General features: G+C 41.8%; 1 protein-coding gene across 6 annotated transcripts in view; it reads right to left on the bottom strand.

Moving 5' to 3' along the window:
• Positions 1-476: 476 nt before the first annotated feature.
• The window catches only part of POGZ (pogo transposable element with ZNF domain), a 31,336-nt gene continuing 18,103 nt past the window's right edge, over positions 477-13,709 (bottom strand). For all 6 annotated transcript variants that reach the window (XM_010857508.1, XM_010857506.1, XM_010857507.1 and 3 more), the window contains 9 exons: positions 9,843-9,943; positions 9,014-9,160; positions 6,049-6,183; positions 5,760-5,932; positions 5,463-5,603; positions 4,928-4,984; positions 4,621-4,733; positions 4,346-4,370; positions 477-4,215 (listed from right to left, as the gene is read on the bottom strand). In XM_010857508.1, coding sequence (XP_010855810.1) covers positions 2,544-4,215; positions 4,346-4,370; positions 4,621-4,733; positions 4,928-4,984; positions 5,463-5,603; positions 5,760-5,932; positions 6,049-6,183; positions 9,014-9,160; positions 9,843-9,943 — 2,564 coding nt within the window. In that variant the 3' untranslated portion in view covers positions 477-2,543. The remainder of the gene's footprint in view (positions 4,216-4,345; positions 4,371-4,620; positions 4,734-4,927; positions 4,985-5,462; positions 5,604-5,759; positions 5,933-6,048; positions 6,184-9,013; positions 9,161-9,842; positions 9,944-13,709) is intronic.

Genomic DNA, 13,709 nt, shown 5'->3' with positions numbered 1-13,709 from the left:
TTTGCCAAATATCAAAATGAATCCGCCACAGGTATACATGTGTTCCCCATCCTGAACCCTCCTCCCTCCTCCCTCCCCATACCATCCCTCTGGGTCATACGATCAGTGGTCTTTAATGTTACTACTGCAAGAAAGATACAACCTGCTGAAGGCTCACCTGGTGATAAGCACTATTTGGCAGTATTTTTTAAGGTATCTAATTTTTTTAGACATAGTGCTATTGCATATTTAATATACTGTAGTATAATCATAACACAAAAAATGTGTGACTCGCTTTGTTGTGATAGTTGCTTTATTGCGGTGATCTGCATCCCAACCTGCAGTATCTCCAAGGTATGCCTGAAATTCAGTGAGGTGAGTGCTGAGGGAGAAATCAAAACCCTTTCACTTGTGTCATCATGATTACAGTTAGCAAAATTTAAGCAAAAGAAAACCATCAGCTTTCAATCTGAATTTCACACAGTCTCAACACAAAGTAGTCAATAAATACTTGTTTATTGATTAAACTGAATTATAAAAAACAAAACAAAAAAAACTTCCTTCTACTACTAAGCCATGCAGGCAGAATCCACAAAAGTAATAACTTCCTGGCCAAAACCCAGTCGATCCACTGTTGGTATTATGGCCTTAGAAAAATTACCCATCAGGAAAGTCATACAGTGTGCAGAGGCCAGGAACCCAGCTCTGCTAAGTCTGGGGCTGCTGCAGAGACTACCAAAGAGAAAGATTAGTCATTGTACATAAAAGTTGACCATAGTTCTTGAACTTTCTGAAAGGCAAAGTTTTGACTCAAAAGTCCATATTCTGTCAAAATGGCATCAGGCAAAAAGCTGGGGAAGAGAAGCCCAGGTGGTTCCTCCATTCAGTTTTCATATGCCATGGGTTCACAAAGCTGGCCAAGCTGTTTACGGAAGGGATCACTCCAGTTCACTATATTATAGTGTGCTGGGAGTTAAAAAACACAAAAAGAAAAACAGATGAGGAGAAACAGGTGGTGTACTACCAGGCCCATCACATTTTGAGCACCTCCCAGTCCGTGAAAGCCTGTTCAAATAGGGTCACCTAGGAAAAAAACCACATTGCTTATAAATCCATTTCCCCTCAATTTATTAAATGTTCCACCTATGTACATTTTAAAGTTGAACCATTTACAAGCCTACGCGGGTTGCCTCCTTGGCTCACAGAAGGGAAACATTGCAGAAAGCCTCAGGATGGATAGAAAGACAGGATAGTTGTGGGAAAGGTAGACCTGGATTTCTTTTGCTCCTTTTCTCTGTTTCAGTACATTTCAGTCTATAGCCATGAGTACATATGATTAAAAAAAAATCCCTCATGCAAATTGTAGAAAAAATTTTCTTTCCTTGAAGCTGGCAGTGAAAAATAAAGATTCATGTCTTTTTCTTTGTGCACACCCCTATGTTTCTTCTTCAGGTCAGATTCTTCTCTAAGCATTAAGAGAAATAGGGGAAAGCCACAGGGTAAGCAGGATTTCAACAAGTGGTCTTTTTAAAGTTCATTACAACTTCTTGCACAGTTAGCTGCTGGCTGGAGGACATGTGATCCCTTGAACAAGTATGCTGTCCACTTAATAGGAAGTTCGACAAAGCAGGGACTGCCCCGTGGATTGCAGGATGAAGACCCATACACTGGGAATGGCTTCCACCCTAATTCTGTGTGATCACCTCAGTACCTCCTGCTTGCTAATGACCCATGTATGATCCTTTGTCCAGAGGGATGGTATAAGAATGGGGAAGGGGGCCAAGGATCACAAGTGCAAAGAATATTGGTTTATTGTGTTTTTGTTGGAGGGAGGGTGGTGAGGAAAAAAAACCTCATCATCTTGGATGATTAAAGGTGGTTTCATGCATTTTTAAAGCCACAATTTTATATCTAGAGTTGCTGTGGAAACCAACATCTCTGGAGAGGGAAGGAAAGAAAGGAGAAGGAAGAGAGAGTTCAGTGGGATTCTTTTTCCATTTTCATTTTTATATAAAAGTGTTAAGACCACAATGAAAAAACTTTATCCATATATATATATATAATAAACCAGTTTGTGAGCTACAACGTTTGTCTTTCCCATCTTCAGAAATGTTCTCACATTGACAATGGTTGGATAGCATCATGCCCAAAGACATTGGCCACACAGTAAAACAAACAAAATCCAGATGTACTATGATACAGTTGAGGTAAAAGGGGAAACAAAAAATTTAACATTCGCCCACAAAGGATTTTTTTTTCTTTTTCTTGATTTTTGTCAGAAAAATACCAAACACAGTGATTTAAATTTAAAAAAAAGTCACAAAAACCTGTTTTTAGCAGAAGTGAATGACCAACAGGCCAGTTTATCGGCTCAGACATGATCGCTATAGGTTTTCCTAATAATCCACAAATCCACAGGGATGTATGTAAGTCACCATCAGGGGGGAGTGGTGGCATAAAATTAAAAAATATAAACCCAATACCCCCACTTGGTATGCCCCTTTAGCCTCTACCCCCCTCACGCTTCCCCACCCCTACTCCACACCCCTTTGTGACCCCAACACTCAAATCTCCATCAGATCTAGGTCAGCTTCTTCAAAGCCATAGAAAGACTCGGTCTCGCTTTCACCCTCAAAGAGCTGGTGAAGGCTTTCAGGCTCAATTGTCTCTTCAGGAGATGACCTGGGTCGAGGAGTGGAAGCTGAGGGTTCCTCGGACTGTTCCCCACTCAGCTTTAGCTGCTCCTCTAGGGAGGCAATTAGCTCCTCCTGCATGTCAGCGTTTCGTGTGGGTGAGTTCATGTTGCCATCAGGGCCAGGCAGAACGCTAGCCACCAGGAAGGACCGCTGAACTAGCTCTGGACAGTCCCCGATAACACCAAGCACCTCAGCCAGCCAGACCAGAACTAGCTGAAGCAGGACATCAGAATCACACGCAGTATCTGCCATTTCCCGAGCCTGCTCCTTCCACTTTTTGTGCAGGAAGTTCTTGACAGTCCGCTTGATGCATACATCTAATGGCTGGATTTTGGAGCTGCAGCCTGCGGGGATGACCGCAGGCAAAGTGCTAGAGGCACTAAGCATGGCCAGCACCTCTTCTGATAAGTGAGTGCGGTGGCAGTCCATCACCAGCATGCCTTTGCTGCGCTGGCAAGCCGTATGTTTTTGCCACACTCGGGTTGACCACAGCTCCATGATCTCATCGTCACTGTAGCCACTCTCCTTCGCCTCTAGCAAGATAGAGTCTGGCACGTTAGCAGGCTGATCCACCTGTCCTCGGTAGAAAACCAGGGTAGGGAGGACAGTGCCATCTGCCAGAATGGCCAGCACCACGTCACACCAAGGCTCCCCTGTGCCCACTGTCTGCAGAGCATTCTCCTTTCGGTCTTCACTGCTCAGTACCTCCGTATCAAGGAACAAGGAGACCTCATCAATAGCCACAATCATAGACAAGGACAAGTCCTGGTTGTGAATTTGCCGTTGTACAAATTCAATGAAGAGTCCTGCATTCTCTGCCACATCCTTAGGTAGAGTGTGGGCCACAGCGCGCCGTGCATGGGGAGTCAGGTGGTGCCGTAGCATGAAACGCACAGCCCACTCGTATGAGATCTTAAATCCCCCCTCCAAGGAACGTCCTATTTTGGTGGCTTTCTGGAACAAGGTCTCCTCATTTACAGGTAGCTGTTGCTCTCGCTGGGTCAGCACCCACTCAGCCAGTTTCTCTTCTGCCTCTAAGCTCAGATACTTGCCCTCTAGACTCTCCCCCTGAGAGGCCTGGAAGCGCCGAAGCCAACGCCGGATGCGTCGCTGGGGGTTTCGGAAGTGTTCAGCTGCCTGTTCTGTGTTGCAGCATAGGGCAAACAGGACCACTCGAAGCTTCTTCACAGAAAGCTGCTCTTTCTTGCCAATCCCACTGCTACTACCACCCCCTGATGCTGGCTCAGGCTCCTGGGTGACTGGGCTCCCTTCATCCTGGTCATCAACATTCAGACATTCGGCCTCCTCTGCAGCCAAGGGTGGAAGGGCTAAAGTCTGGAGATGCGTGGGGGTGGGTGGTGGGGTTGCAGTTGAGGCCGGTGACGGGAGTGCCTGGGCCACGGGAGCTGGCAGCTCTTCAGGCTCAGCTGGGGTGACTCCAGCAGACTTCACAGTGGCAGCTTTATTAGAGGAGAAGGAAGGAGGAGGGTACAAGTTTTTCAAGTTCCGGTCGTGCGCTCGGTCACGAGTCTGGCCATGCCTAAAGGGTTAGCAAAACGGAAGAAAAAGCTCAGTTAAATTAGGAAAACAAAATAATAATATTTGTAGTAGTAATAAAGAACAAACATACTATAAAATAAAAATTAAACCATCAAACGAGTTTCTGTTACCTTGAGTGAGATATCCAAGTGAGTCCTATGGGAAATAACACAATAAAAAAATGTTAGCTTGGTGAAGAAACAAACCCTCCTGAGACAGTTCTTGAGATTTTAACCAAAAAAGCAAATCTACTGCTTTCCCAGCCTTCTATAAATCTCAGGTTAGAACGCTTCCAACTTGGTGAGGTGTGTCTCAGCAGCGGACGGGTTAGGCCAGGAGCAGATGCACCTGGCTCACCATGACCTGCATCCTTAGTCCCACCTCCAACCCCATCGCTCTTACTCACCCCGTGGCAGGATGCTACTGGATCTATGAGAAGGGTTGAATACCAAATGCTTAGCCATGGCATCTCCCACAGAGGTAACAAAGGTACATGAAGTGCAGGCCAGCTTGCTTCCACTGAGAAAGAGAGTCAAGAGTATGTCAGACAAATGCAGCAATGACTACTGAGAGTTAAGCTTCAAGGCTTTAATAAAGAAAGAGAGGTCCCTCTTTTCTCCTCTCAAGTTAATGCATATGTCTATACCCCAAATATAAGGGATTTAATGTAAAAGCTTGAACAATTAACAGTCCATCAGTAAGTTTGTCATTACCTCACAGAATTTTTAAACAAAGCCAAATACTTGGGGCTCTTCCGTGGAACATGATTGCTGAGAAAGACAAAGAGAAAGTTGTATGAGTTACATGGTTCAGCTCACTAAACTAGAGATCACCAGCCATTGACAAGGCCTGAACAAAAGAAATGCCTCTTTAATCAATCCTAACCTCAACCCAAGCCTATCACATTAATATTTCCTATTAATATGCAAATAGATCCTGGAGGTGGGGGGAAATCTATTAAAAGGCATATTGTGGTTGAGGGTAGAGGGGTGGTGACCAGGGTCAGAGGCCATATTTCTAAGAAGCACCCTGGCCCTTGGACCACATTCTGAGTAGCAAGGTTGTACAAAACGATTACAGACCAATGAAAGCCAAATAAAGCCAGGTCTGGCCTCTGACTCTGCTAGCAAAGGTGCACAAACAGCTCTAAAAGTTGAAGGGGGAATCACCAGAAGCAGGGAAGGGAATGAAATGAGTTCTGAAGAATCTGAAATCCCAGAGAAGAACATTGGTTTAACCCTGACTCACTTGATCATATGGTTGGCGTAAGCTCGAGAACAGCAGGTACTATAGCGACACAGAGAGCAATGAACGTAAGTAGGGAAATGATTGGGGAAGTCTGGGATCTCAAAGCTGCACTCCAGACACGTCTGCCGGCCCATGACACTCCTGTCGAGAAACAAAGAAAATCATATTACTGCCTCAGGGGTCCCCAAACTGTACAGATTCAGGCAACAGACTCTGCTTAAAAGGCTACCAGATGACACTGGCTCTCAGGAATAGCTGTGCCCGCCCGGCCCCCAGCCTCCAACTGAAGGCACTGACATTTTCCTAACAGCTCTCTTCTGGACGTTGCGCTGCACAGGGGGGTAAAGGAAGACGGGCAGAGGGTCTGCTGAGGAGGCCAGTGGTGCTGCTTCCTGCAAGCTGCCAGGAGGTCCATCACTGGAGGGTACAGGAGCAGTTCGTGGCTGCCCTCGGGAAGCCCGGATTGTCACCTGGGAGTCAAGGGAAGGAATAATTAGACGCTACCTATGAAAGAACCGCAGAACACTGAAAAGCTCTATTCCTCCCCTTCTTGGATCCACGAAGGCAATGTCAACAAACCCTTTACCTTGGTGCCTGGTTTCAAACCTTCCAGCTGCTTGGGTTTACGGAAGGTTTTATGGTGCTGCAGCTTGTGTTCAATTTTGTCCTTGGCAAAGAGAAACTGCAGCCGGCATTTGTTGCAGTGATAAACATTCCTCTTCTGAAGGGGAAAAAAAGAGACAGAATCCTTTAAAGGTTCCCAATGAATTTTCTTCCTGAGGAGAAGGTAGATCATTGCCAATCATAGCATTCTTTCCATCTTTCTGTTGATAATTTAACAGAGTTAAAATGAAACAGACAATATAACACCAAACCTAATTTTTCAATCTTTAACTTTATACATTTTGCAATACAGTTACAAGCCTTATTATTAGGTGGTGAGAATCATCACGTCCCATGCTCCCAGAGAAAGGTGCACGGAAAGCCAGGTTAACTAGGTCCTCAGAGCATCATGCCTGACTTGCTTTGACAGTTTGGCTGAGCGGCTTCAGCTTTACTTGCCCTACTACTTTTTTTTTTAGTTTAGTTATTGTTTTTATTTGAATTACTGTAAATGTTCATTTCATCCTTGATAAACTATAAGCTTGAGATTGTCTTATTATTTTTACAGTGTGGATGGACATTGCTACTACTTCTGGATATTATTTTTTAAAAATATAATAAAATGTATATGGTGAAAAAAAATCATACTTTTGTACTCCTTAATGTGTAAGTTTACCTTCAACTGCACTCCTCAGTCCCCTTCCACAGAAACAACTTGCTACCAGCTTCCTGGGTGTTCTTTCACAGATAGTCTGTGCAGATAACCATACAGCAAACTCAAATGTCTCCATTCACCACCCGTTTTCCTTTCTCTTTTTTAACAAAAAACAATAGTACTTTCCTACACAGTGCTGTTTTTTCCCTTTTAACATATCAACACATACAGATATGCCTCCCTGAAAGGCCATTTTGAGGATTCAGTCTGCCCAGTATTGAAACAGGAGACCTGTCTATGATTCCTTCCTAGGATAGCAAAGGCTCTATAACCTCAGCTACAGGTGACAGTTCCTATGCTACTGTATGGAAATACACCAGCGGTGGATTACAGCAGGCACCATGTGTGAACCTAAGAAGGTGCTTACAAGCGAGAAGCAAGGGCACGTGTGCACACACGTGGATGTCACCCACCGGTGCACCCATCTTGTTCTCTAATTTGTTCCCTCTCTATGTACCTTCACTCTCCTCCTCTAGTGGCTCCTTTCCTGCAACATTTTAAAACAAAGGCTTATATATTCCATCTTCAAACCAAAACACAGCAGCAACAACAACTTCTCCCTTGATCCCTCCTTCCCTGCGTCTGCCACCCCTGGTCCTGCCCTTCATAAATTTCTTTAAGTAAGTTCTCTCCATTTCCTTACCTCTCATTCATCTGTCCACTAAAATCTGGCTTCTACTCTGCTGACCAACAAAATGGCTAAATTAAAGGCTGGACTCTCATGTTTCTATCTTGCTGATACCTTCTTATAACACTTGACCACACACTTTCCTTCAAAATGCTTTTGTCCCAGCCTCTTCCTCGACATCGTGACTCTTCGGATTTTCATTCCAGGACTATGGCCCTGGCTTTGTGGAGAGAGAACTCAATGGTCCTTCACCTTATTCTCAATTTGGGGGTTTGGGGGTGGGGGTGAAGCTTAGCACTTACAAATTTAAATCTACTGGATTTATATAATGATGATTTCTAAGTATCTTTCACAATTCAGGCCTCAGACCTATATATCCAACTATTTAGTATTCAATTACACTTGATGTCCACAGATACTGCCAACTCAGAATATCCGTCCGAACTTAGAATCCTCCCCTCAAAAGTTACTTTCTCCAGTGTTCCTATCTCAATATAGTCTCCGCATTCATCCAATTACCCAAGACAGAATCCTGGGCACTATTCTTAACTACTCCCTCACTACCTTCACCTAATCCATCTCTAAATTACAGATAGCATTTATCTTCTCATCCTCTTCATCTTCATTTCAAAAGCCAATAGCCACTATCATCTCTCAGGTAAACTACTGAAAAAGCCTTTGGCTTGCCTCCCTAACTCTTGGAGCAGCCAGTATAATCATAAGTAAAAGCAAATGTGAACACATCAGTCCAGGATTTGAAAATCTCTTCAATGGCTTCCCAACATCAACTTCTTTTTTAATGAACAGAAGTCTGTGTTTTATGTTAATTTGCTTAGTTTTCACATACACTTTTTTTTTTGGTTCTAGGTTCCCATCCAGGATACCACCTGATATTTTACTAGTCATGTCTCAAAGTTCCTCTTGGCAGTTTTCCTCAGGCTTCTCCCAACAACTTTTTATAGTAAAAGTTGAAGCTCCTTTTTATTTTTTAAACTATTTTAGTTTTTGGTCAGTTAAAGCCACAGGTTTGTTTATTTACTGGTTGTGCTGTGAGGCATGGGGGATCTTAGTTCCCTGACTGAGAATTGAACCTGGGCCCCCTGCATTTGAGAGTGCAGTCTTAAACACTGAAGCACCAGGGAAGTTCTGGAGACTCCTTTTTACAGCTCTAAGATTCTCTAACCTCCAACCTCCCCCATACCCTACACACTCCCACCACACTGAACTTTCAATTCCTTGAGCCTCGCTGTGCCCCTGGGCATGCTGTCCTTCTAGTCCACTTCACCTGGCTCATCCTTACTTATCCTTCGGGTCTTGAACAACCCTTTTCCTGTAAGACTTACTAGGTTCCCAGAGTAGGTTATGTTCTTTTTTATATTCTGTATTTCCCCTAACACAACACTGTTCCTGCTTTATTGTACTGTTTAACTCTCCTGTTTAACCACTAAATCTCTAGCATCTAGCCCAGTGCCTGGTACATATTACTGGAATTCAATACATTTTTCAAACTCACACATATAATCTTCTCAACCAAAATTATTTGCCTCGCTCAGACCTGGCCCCAGCATCCATAATTAAACAGAGCAATCGCTTGGTGTCTGGTACCTGGTGCCTCATGTAATGCTGTTGGAATGCACTGCCATTTTTGAAGACCTTCAAGCAATAAGGGCAGAGCAGGTGCCGAGTATCCTCATGGATCATCCGGAAGTGGACGTCTACCTCAGAGTAGAGTGAGGAGCGGTACTGACACACCTGCATCACGTAAGGAAAATAAGCTGAAGTGAAGTGAACAACTGAGGCCTTAGGAAAGGGGTAGCAACAAAAATGTTAACACACAAAAAAATTTTCCTAAATGTACAGAAATCAAGTTATTTTTCTGATTTTGTAATGCAGGGTTATGTTTGTGATCATGAATTCAGCCGTGAAATATAGTAAAAATGGGAAGGACAGCAAAGTCTGAAAAGTCCAAATTCTGGCTAAGAGGAGCAGTTTTTTTTCTTATCTCCACAGGGAACATTCAGGAGACAGACACTCCCTCACTTTTTAAAAAATATTTATTTATTTGGCTGCACTGGGTCTAGAACTGCATGTGGGATCTAGTTCCCTGACCAGGAATCAAACCCACGCCCCCTCCACTGGGAGTGCAGAATCCTAGCCACTGGGCCAACGGGGAAGTCCCAGACACTCCCTTACTACAGGCATTGTGTTCCAAGACTGGGTTCCTCGGCTGGGTACATGCATATATCCTTTCTGTTTTTCTCCTGCATGATGAACCCTGAAAATAGAACCTGGGTTCAGTATTTCTTTTGTATTTCCTCAGTGTTCCTTAAACTGAGTTTGTGCAATAGATACTGGGAAATGTTCATTAGTGGATTCTTCATATTCAGCCTGAGAGCAAAAGACTAAATAAAGCTTCCTAAGGAAAAGGCAATACCTGGCAAACATAAGGCATCTCTCCAGGCTTGTGAGTATCCTTCATATGCTGGAGAAACAGGGGCTCACTCTCAAATGCCCACTCACAGATCTTGCACTTGGCTGTAAGAAGAAAAATAATCGGTAAATACACCTGAAAATATGACCAAAATCCTGCTGATTCATAATCTTTACTTTCTGACTCCTGTATCTTCATTTGCAATAGTATCAGTAACTTATGGGGTCTCTTCTTTTCTTTAAAATGGTTGTCAACAGTTGTGTCGCTGATAAAAAGTATCCTTCTGTCTCTAGCTCAGACGTCTTCACCAAAGCTCCATTCCAGATTTTGAACTCTCTACAAGACATTTAAACATGAATAGTCCACCATCTACAAATACAGATTTGTCCTTAAAAGACTGACAACATGAACAGAATTTCTTGCCTTATGAGTTATTACTAACAAACTGAGATAATTAAACTTTAAAATTAGCCATTTTATCAAACTTCTATATAAGCCTGCAATTCTAAATTTTTGGCAAATATTTTAATTGCTACATATTGTGAATTATACAGGCAAAATAAAGACAGTTATTTGCATTTTTCTTAACATTACTAAAATTATTTTCAAGGTTTGCAAACACAAAAATTGTAAATTACAAGTTCTAAGCGCTTATTTACTGTCTAACCCCTGCCCACCACTCCCAAATGAGTGACGCTGAAATAAAACAAAGGAGCAAAAACCAGGGGTTTTAAATCTGGGGTCCAAGGAAGAGATCTCAGGGAACACAGGTATCCCCTGAAATTATCTGCAAAGAGTGAAATGTTTATTTTGGGGGGAAGTTTTGTGTTGATTTTCAAAGGTATCTGCAACCCATTTAGAACCACTTCCCAGAAGTACATCAGGTATGAGAACAAGATAAATAAAAAATTCTGCCTAGAATGAGAAAAGTTGATAACATAAGCTGAACCTTGAAAGAATAGTGATTTGCCAGACAGAGAAGACAAGAGAGGAATTTGAGCAAAGGCATGGAACTACATGACATGTTTGGGAAACTGTAACTAGTGGCATGACAATCTTTTCTCCTGTTTTCCTGCCCTTTACTTCTCAATTCAATTCGCTTAGCTTCTTTTTTCTTATCTAGAACACTTTAAAGCATTGGTATTTCCCAGTCTTCTGTCCAAGCCTTTTCCTAGTCTCTGTGTTTTCCCTGGGCAACCTCACTCACCCTTAAAGGCTTTTCCTATATCAGCTCTATTGTTATATCTGTTTTATAATATCAATAGTAACATTTATTAAACAATTTCTAATGCATAAGCAGCATCCTAAGATTTATATGGATTATCTCATACAAAGAAAATCAGTGAGAAAGGAACCAAAGCCATCAGTGGATTTAAGAGATCTCGAATAACCTTTCACACCTGTTCTAAGGGGGAAGGAGTTGATTTGAAGAAGATTCAAGAGGGATAATTGACTGATTTTCCAAAGTGGCCATCCTAACACTGTCCCTCCCAGCCCTGTCACTCTCATCTCCTTAACACCTACCTCGGTCTCTTGCTTTGAGAAATAGGGGTGAAATACTATAGATTCTGCTTCCTGCTTTCCAAATTTGGACGGACAGATCCTTTTTGCCTTTCTAAGGTTCATCCGATCTCCATGTATATATACCATGACTTTATCAAACAAGGGGTTCTCCCTTTCCCGAGTCTTTCTTCACAAAGGATCCTCCTGACACGTGAACACAAGCATGCATCCATCCCTCAACCTTACCTCTTCTTAGTCTATTGCCCTTAAACAAGTTTAAACACAATAACCCATTGATGTTCTGGAGACAATTCAGGAAAACTTGAAAATGAAGATAGATGATATTAAAGACTTATGATTAATTCTGTTAGGTCTTGATAAAGATACTATGGCTATGTATTTTATTTTGTTTATTTCTTTCAGGTTGGAAATAAAGTTTACTAAAGTGTTAACTATATCAGCTGGACTGATCAAGTTTATACTTGTTTAAACTGGCAGTTATCACAAAGTGTGATTTCCATTAGAACCCGTAGCTTGAACACAGACCTGGTTGCTCAGGCCATGGAACCCCAGGAAGACCACTGGACTCTGTCGCACTTGGCCTCGGCTTGTGGCAGAAGTCCTACTCTCCCTGGGTGTCTCCCATGGCGTCTGCTCCATGGCTCGTGCAAGAGTGATTTTACATACGCAGAGCCGTCTAACTGTTTCGGAGTAGGGTAGTTATGCATTTGCTCATGTGAATAACCAAGCGTGTCTCTTCCTATCATCCTTCAGAACCCACATTCTTCAGGGACCCATCCTAAGTGTTCCCTAAGACTCCTGACTGTGGTCCATGTAGAGTCACAAGATCTGCAGCGGGTGTTAACTCTTCAGTAAACGTCAGCTCTCTCACCTCTTGGCCCCACGTTGAGAGGTACAGATGGAAAAAGGCCATCTTTTCTGATGAGGATGGGAATGCCTATGTATTTTAAATGTCCTTATTTTTCAGAGATATATAATGAAGTATTTAGAAGTGAAACGTCATTATGTCTATAATTTAATTTAAAAACACTTCAGAAAATAAAAGAAAAAATTTTTTCAAAATTAAAAAGAAAACAATGGATCTCAAGATATTAACACGAAAAAATAAGCTACTTTCATGAAGGATCTGCCACAGATGCAAAAAAAAAAGGAAGTTATAAAAGAATCCAAGAGTAAAATTGATGTATACTAAAGCATAGAAAAGGCATTTACCTGTTTGGATCAACAATGTCTGGGTTTTTCATCAGTATAAACTGAAGTCATAAGATACTCAAAAAATTAAAAGTCAAGGATAAAACAGTGGTAAGCTAAAAGGGAAAGAGTGATGAGGTTCTGCATTGCCCACTTTGTTTTTTCCCATTAGGAAGAACTTACCTTGTTATGTATAGTACAATATGTAAGTGGAATAACACACTCCACCAGATTTCTGTATAAAAGCAGATGTTTTCACTGGGAGATTCAGATGAGTAATTTGGACTTCCCATCACTGACAGTGAAGAACGTGGGACCTAACTTAGACCAAGATGCTACTCTGCTACATGTGGTGTTAGGATGGTTGAAACCAATATCTACTCCACTCACAAACTGGTAGTCCAAAGTTCCACTGCCTTCTATGGTAACCACCAGTATCCACATGGCTAGTGAACATATGAAATGGGATGAGCTCAAATTGAGACTATTTGCTCTGGTACACACACTAGATTAAAAAAAATTTTTTTAATTTTTCATTAATTAAAAAATTTTGATTATATGCTAAGATTATCTTGGCTATTTTGAATTAAATAAAATATATTATTAAAATTAATTTCACCTTAAAATATTTTTATTTCAAATGACTACTAAAAAAATTAAAATTACATACGTAGCTCATTATATTTTCTGTTGATCAGCACTCATCTGAGCCACTCATGACAATCCTACTTCCCTTGACAATATGCCCACAGCCAAAGAGAGAGAAAGGGAAAACAATTCTGCCTTGAAAGGAACAGACTTAGGAAAGACAGGAAGACATGGCCTCTTTTTCATCTGCACAATCTTACATCTGAATGAATTCCTGAGATTAACATAGCCTTCCTGCTAGAAAGCCAGACACAAGAAAACTGTTGAAAAGTAAAGACTTAAGTTCTGGGCGTGATGCTTACTCTACCTTAAGTCTTCTCGGTTAAAGGATCTAATAATAGATGTCCTTAATGTTTAATCCAATTTTAATCAAGATTTTTAATCTGCAGCAAAAGCATCAATATTATGCATATTTTTCTGTCTCTACATGTTTGCTCATGCTGTTCCCCATCACATAAAATCTCTTCTTACTATTTTCCATCCACCTAAATCCTTCTTGTATTTAAG

Source organism: Bison bison, unplaced genomic scaffold (genome assembly GCF_000754665.1).
Source record: "Bison bison bison isolate TAMUID 2011002044 unplaced genomic scaffold, Bison_UMD1.0 scf7180017864381, whole genome shotgun sequence".
Classification (NCBI taxonomy): Eukaryota; Metazoa; Chordata; class Mammalia; order Artiodactyla; family Bovidae; genus Bison; species Bison bison.
The sequence above is the reverse complement of the archived record's forward strand: the minus strand, read 5'-3'. Positions and strand labels throughout refer to the sequence as shown.